At 50.5% G+C, this 6,775-nt stretch overlaps 1 protein-coding gene across 1 annotated transcript; it reads left to right on the top strand.

Annotated features, from left to right (window-relative positions):
• Positions 1-2,181: 2,181 nt before the first annotated feature.
• LOC119273300 lies at positions 2,182-4,470 on the top strand. The gene is made up of 3 exons (XM_037554509.1): positions 2,182-2,387; positions 2,780-3,989; positions 4,111-4,470. Exons 1-3 carry the CDS (start codon positions 2,182-2,184, stop codon positions 4,468-4,470), a joined length of 1,776 nt encoding a protein of 591 aa, XP_037410406.1.
• Positions 4,471-6,775: the final 2,305 nt, after the last annotated feature.

Below are 6,775 nucleotides of genomic sequence, written 5' to 3'. Positions count from 1 at the left end.
TTTTGTTGGATTGAAGGAGTATAGTCTTGCCCATCGCATATATCTTGGTTTGATGCTATTACTATTTGCATTAGTGCTGTTCTGGAAGACTATCTAATTATATGAATTGTACTCCTGAAAACGGTATCACAGATGACTCTAAGCGAGAACTGCATTTTATGATGTTGTTCTAGATGTCCCCAATCCACCACCCTCAGCCCCTCTCAGTCTACTTTCACCTAGAATGATGAGCTATAGCTTTTCCATACATGTGTTTGTGACCTGATTCGAGCACTCAGTGTTGGTACTCACTTTCCGAAAAGAGCCTTCGGTGCTACTCCCTTCGTTTCAAAATAGATGACTCAACTTTGTATTAACTTTATACTAAAATTAATACAAAGCTGAGTCATATATTTCGAAACGGAGAAAGTAGTAGGTAACATGTAGTGAGTGAGTGATATGTGCACGTCGCTCGTTCCCCTGTCCACCGTTATCGTTTGGCTCCCAAAGTTTTATATGCTCCTTCTATAATTTTCTCGATGGTAAACGTTTAAGGATGGTGCGCCGGCCGAAGCTTTGGCCGGTCTCCCGCTCCCACGCGCTCCTACTTCTCTCCCGTCCCACCCGCTGCTACGGAGAGTTGCGACCACGAGCGGCCCCGGCAAGCAAGCAGCCCCGGCGAGCGAGCGGCGACGGCGAGCGGCCCCGGCGAGGCTGCCGTCTACCTCCTGCATCGTCCCTTACCCCCTGCCGCAGCCAATCTCGCTGGTGAGGTCGTCATCCACACCACGGCCGGTGATTTCCCCACACACACGACCACCTCTCATCCGCAGCTCCAGCTATTCTCCCAGCGCGCCGTCTCCAGCTCCAGCAACCCCCAGCTCCGACAGACGAGCTGCATAACTGCGACAGCGAGGCACACCCATGACACAGGGGATGCTGGAACCGGCATCTGATTTTGCGGCAACCGACAAATCTAGATCTGGAACCAGCATGTAGTTTTGGTGCATCACCTGGAGTGTTTTTCCATGTTGTCGTTGGCGGCCGCCTCATTTTGTTGCAAACGACGAGGCAAAAGCTTCTTCCCGCAAGATTTTTTGCTACCATGGCAACCGGCGGGAGAGCGGCAAAACTACCGTGCACGGTATATACCTAGCCTGGATCTGCCACTCAATTTGTTACTGAGATTCGTGCCGAAAAGAAATCAATGTGCATGCAAACCAGTAATCACCACCCCTCCTGTCACCTGCTCAGGTTGTGTGTGTCAATGCTCTTCGTAAGTATTGTCCTGTCCTGTGCGTGGATGTGCCCCTTATTGCAACTCTATCAGGAAATATATTATCTTTTTCTATGTAAACGATTTAAATACCTCATATCTTGTAATACAAAAGTGTTGCATTCTATCTGGACAAATGTGTTTATTTTGACGAGATATTTAAAACATGACCAATATTGAATATGTTTTGAAAACTTATTTTTCTTATGGCTCAAATACATTGACTATTGTCTACAAAAATGAAATAAGCACATATGGTTTGTAAACATATTACACATCAGACTTATGATTCAAAAATAAACTGGGTTTAAACTTGGAATCATATAAAAAAACCATGGATGAGTGAAATACAAGTGCATCGTTTCTTTGGTCAGGGAGGAAAGTTATGTGCACATGCGAAAATGTGACTGATTGACATGACGTTAAGTACTGAAATTAGGGGTCACAGATTGAGATGAACTAAGCACCGCAGTAAATATGATGAGTGGCAGATACATGGATGGTAGATACCGTGCATGGTAGAATCTCTTTTCTCCAACCGGCGGAAGCAGCGACCAGCAATGGCTTTTCTAGCAAATGATTTTTGTCCCGGCAAAGCCAGAGCTGGAACCAGCTTTAGTTTTTGCTACAATCTGCAAATCCAGAGCTGGAACCAACAACATTTTTGTTGGAATCAAAGTAAGCAGGGGCTTCGACGGATGTATGTTAGAGCTACAACCAGTGCTGAAAAATGCTACATCCGGCAACCATGAAATCTACAACCAGCTTTGAAAAAAGCTTCAACTGGATACGAGGTAGCTGGAGGTCGGCATCTCGCAGCGGCAAAAAGCTGCAACCGGCATGGAGGAAAGCTACAACGAGCTTCTAAAAAATCTTCAAACCGAGAACGGCTAGCTAACAATGGTGAGCGGTGGCGACGGAGCTGCATGGCGCGCGGTGCTGTGACAGGTGCGCGGCGAGCTATGACGGCGGACTGCGACAATGCTGGAACCCTCACCCGGCGGTGCTGCAACCAGAGGGAGAGAGACACGCCCGGCCCGGTGGAGCTGTATACGGTGAGTGCCCCCGGCGAGCTGCGACGGCGAGCGGCCCTAGTGAGCTGTGACGCGGCGGCCAAGGGCGAGCACGAGCAGTCTGACCCGCGGAGATCCATTTTTTTCCTGTGTTTACGCGTGCGTGCGGGAGGAAGAAGATGACTTGGTCGGGGCAATCTCGTCCACTCACGCGTGCAAATCCAACAGTCAGCAGCCGAGGGCCGGTGCGCCGGGGCATAGTACTGCCCTTTCTCGATTCCTTTTTTTGAGACATTTATTTCTCGAGATTGAATATACGTGGAATGGTGAACCAACGGAAGAGGGAACAAAACTTGATGTTAACGTAAGGACCAGCAATATTAGTTAGTTGACGCAAAAAAAAAAACCAATATTAGTTAGTCCCGCGCACAACGTCCCTATTGAATCGGTGGTTGGTTTCGTGACCGGCCCGTCAAATAACTCTCCATATAATAAAGTGTCTAATCCGCAGGGAACGAAAGATTTCATCAATTCTCCGTCTCGATCCCGCCGTCACAATGGACCTCGCGCCTCGGTGGCCAGACCTCGCGCCGGACGTGCTCCGTGACGTCGCCAGCCGCCTGCAGGACGCCGCCGACTTCGTCCGCCTCCATGCTGTCTGCAGGTCGTGGCGCGACTCACGCGACGTGCCGCCGCCGTTCCGGACTACTACGACGACCCATCAGTTCCTCCCGTGGCTCCTCACTGCGGCCGACAAAGACCACCAGACCCCTCTCAAGCTTAGGTGCATCTTCTCCAAGTCCACCTACCGCATCACGTCACCGCCTCCCTGCGCTGCTAGAGGAAACTGGGTGTGCCGCGCCGACGCCACCGCCGTCCAGTACCTCACCGTCGACCGCTTCCTGAACCCTAGCCTCCACGATCCTGTCACCGGACAAGTCACCCGCCTGCCTCGTTTCCAGTGGGACGAGGGTGACCCCCACGGCATCCTCCATGGCGATGGCACCATCCTTTTATACAGCATCTCCCACACCGATAAAGGCCGCAAGGCCAGCTTTAGGGCGTCGCTCCTGCGTCCCGGCGATGCAAAGTGGACGCTCGTCAAGAGGACGCTTGAGACCCCCAGCAGGAAGGTTGAGTCCTGCGCCGCGTACCACCGAGGCAAGATCGTTGTCACTGTCGAGGATACGGTGTGGCGCGTCATCACGCCAGACGGCGACAAGGCCAGTGACGTGCTGGTCCCGAAGCCCTCTCCGCCGTGGGAGTGGCAGCAGGGACAAGGGTTCTTCTACACGCACCAATACAGCCACGTGTTGGAATCCCGCGGCGAGCTGCTGTGGGTATCGGTCGCCGGCAATGGTGTCACTTCTCAGTGCGGGGCTCCTTGTCTCTATGTGTTCGTGTACACGCTGGAGGAGGAGGAATCAACGCCGGAGAAGATGCGGTGGGTGAGAAAAGACGGTCATAGCCTTGCTGACCGTGTGCTGTTCCTAGGGTCACCCAATAGCTTCGCCGTAGACGCCTCATGGCTAGGCGGCCATGGCGGGTGTGCATACTTCGTCTACCACAACAATAAGAATGACTTCCCGCAGGAGAAGCTTGGTGCATTTGAGTACAACTTCATTGAAGGGAAGGCCGAGTTTGTCGAGCGGTTGCCGCCAGGATGGGATGGCAAGAAGTGTACATGGCTTGTCCCCCAGCCAGACATTGCGCCACTTCAGGTACATATAGTAAGACATCAGAAATAGATCTTTCTAGTTGAATACTTCATTAACCTGAATATCGCATAAGCATCACAATTGGCAAAGTGCTAACAAATTAACATTGATTTTGCTTTATCAGGAGATCAATAAGAGGTCACTGATGGCTCAAGAAGTAAAGCAGCAGCAAGCCGCTATCATGGTGAGACATTACGAACCTAGTTTCACGGTGTTGGTGCGCAACTTGCCTCTTGGGGTGAACAGCTCTCAGCTGCGACTCTTCTTCAGTAACCACGGCAAAGTGTCCCATGCCAAGTTGATCTACTACAACAAGACAAAGACCATAGAGGTTGCTGGCCTCTTAACTATAACGATGGTGCATGCCCACCAAAAAGAAGCTCTAGACGCTCTCAGCGGACTGTCTTTGGATGGATGCAGCCTCGAGGTTAGCTTGGTCAAGGAGGAGCAACGACGGCGGCGACATGGCCGCCCACTTTGTTGAAGTTATGATGAAAATTCTCCGTTTATAACTCAAATTTTCCTATGCACCTTGTAGATTTATCTGAAACAATTGTTATCTATTAGAAAATAAAAATAGAAGAAATAGATTAATAGAATAAGAGTTTTTTCATTATAAAAATAAAATACGAAGTTTTTTTGGGCATGTGGCCAATTCAAAAGACAAAGTTATACGTGTCTGTACTTTGTAGTCACAGAGTCCCACTTTTTTTATTTGAACACAGTACAGACGCAAGCGCTCATACATACGCGCATACACTTACTCCTATGAACGCACACACGCACAACACCAACACTTGAATCCTGGTGGACTAAGGATTCCACTGTCCCTCTAACCATACAACCACAGGTTGATCCATGAGTTGAGCTATTTGGGTGGTGCTAAAACACTATATATCATGCCTGGTCTCTCTTTTACGTACTCCGCCAGGTCAACACCGGGTGTCTCGCGTCATCTGGCAATGTATAATTGGGAAAGGAATCGGGATTATCTTTGCAATACATATGTGCAGAGAGAGCATAGACGGCACGTTAGAAACCGACCTGTCATGCGTGCTCCGGCCGTTCTATGTTGCCAATTTTATCCGCTTCCAAGCGATCTGCAAGGCATGGCATGATACATCACGCGACACGAATATGATGACGGCAAGAAAGCAAACCTCGTTCTTACATTGGCTCCTCGCACCTAACAAGCCTGACCTCAAGTTTGGATGCCTCTTCTCCAGGACAACCTACGTCAACGAACCGACATCCAGCCATTGGAACTGGCTGGACAGCGCCCACGGCACGGCCCTCCGCTACTTGGTTGATGGCCCCTTCCCTAGCCTCCGCGACCATCTCGCCCGAGCCATTCAGCACCCATCTCCCTCCTTTGCCGAACAAGTACAACGAGGGCCGCTCCATCTTTCTGCATGGATTCTGTGGCATCCTCTATGGCGATGGCACCATCTTTCTATACGACGTTTCACACATCAACACCATGTTCACGACGGCCCTTCTGCGTCCCAGTAATGCCAAATGGACGATCGTCCACAAGAAGCTAGGACCCCCTCAACTAAGTGGCGACTTCAAATCCGGGTCACTGTTGAGACCAATCTTTGGCTGGATTGAGAGTTTTCCTAATTAAGAAGCATAGACAAACTGTTGTTGTGGGTGTTGGAGCAGTAATTTGGCAGAAACTCGTCAACAGGACGCTTGAGACCCCGGAAACTCTCCTACATTTCATCATGTTTACCCACATGATCCTAGTGTATTGTTTTTTCAAGCCTAGAGACCAAAATGTGACTTGTGGTACTCTCTTTCTGAAAGCAAAAGCATTTGTGGAAATAAGAGACCACGTCAATGACAAAACTCGCCCTTACACTACCGGAAACTGGCCCTACCCCGACGGCCAAATCAATGCCGACGGCTGCCGTCGGCCTACTTTGCGCTATGCCGACAGCCACGTCTTGGCCGTCGGCATATCTTGGCCGTCGGGCTACCACGAGCTAAGCCGACGGCACCCGTTGGCATACATATGTCGTCGGCCGAGTTGCGAACATGGCGACAGCAACCGTCGGCATACCAGGCCGTCGGCATACCCGTGGGCCCGGCGACCCCGCCCGTGACCAGCAGCTAACGTCGTCAAATCTATGCCGACGGCCTGGACGGGCGGCCGTCGGCATATATCGTCATGCCACGTAACCGATCCGCGGTGCACCGTCCACGAGCTAAGCCGACGGCTGCCGTCGGCATACCAGCCACGTCAGCGATCCACGGCACGCCGCCCGCCGCCTAAAACCTGGCATAGCCGTCGGCATAGGTAGATTTTTTTTCATATGTATTTTTTAAGCTTTTTTATGTATTATTATATAAACTAACATGTAGCATGTTAAATATAAACATACATATGAATATATATGTAGTTTGTATTTTTTTCATATATTATGAATATATATATATGGTTTGTATTTTTTCGAGCACGTTAATAATGTGCGGTCATGTTCTTTTGAATATAGATCATTATATTTTATTAAAATCAAAAACAGCTATGCCGACAAAAGTTTTGTGGTGGTTGCAAACGCTCGACACCCGTCTCCAGAGTGTGACCCCCTCACGTCCGCGGTGTGCCCCCCTCATGGACGGCGCCGGCACCTGGAGGGAGGAAACGGACGCGTCGGGTCTACACGGTGGATGTAGCTGTGGGTTTGGCCCGGATGTTGCTCCCGGGTGTCCCTATGGGCGACCTGACACAACCGGGTGCAGAGGTCCACTGGTCATCGTGGTCAACCGCTCCACGGTTAGGCGGG

The sequence above is a fragment of the Triticum dicoccoides genome, chromosome 3A (genome assembly GCF_002162155.2).
Source record: "Triticum dicoccoides isolate Atlit2015 ecotype Zavitan chromosome 3A, WEW_v2.0, whole genome shotgun sequence".
Classification (NCBI taxonomy): domain Eukaryota; kingdom Viridiplantae; phylum Streptophyta; class Magnoliopsida; order Poales; family Poaceae; genus Triticum; species Triticum dicoccoides.
The sequence above is the reverse complement of the archived record's forward strand: the minus strand, read 5'-3'. Positions and strand labels throughout refer to the sequence as shown.

What these genes read in the sequence shown, in the direction of transcription:
- LOC119273300 (XM_037554509.1), top strand. Translation starts at nt 2,182, where the DNA reads ATGGCGCGCGGTGCTGTGACAGGTGCGCGGCGAGCTATGACGGCGGAC. An exon ending in GCCAAGGGCGAGCACGAGCA is followed by an intron (nt 2,388 to 2,779) that starts GTCTGACCCGCG and finishes TCTAATCCGCAG; the next exon opens with GGAACGAAAGATTTCATCAA. An exon ending in CAGACATTGCGCCACTTCAG is followed by an intron (nt 3,990 to 4,110) that starts GTACATATAGTA and finishes TTGCTTTATCAG; the next exon opens with GAGATCAATAAGAGGTCACT.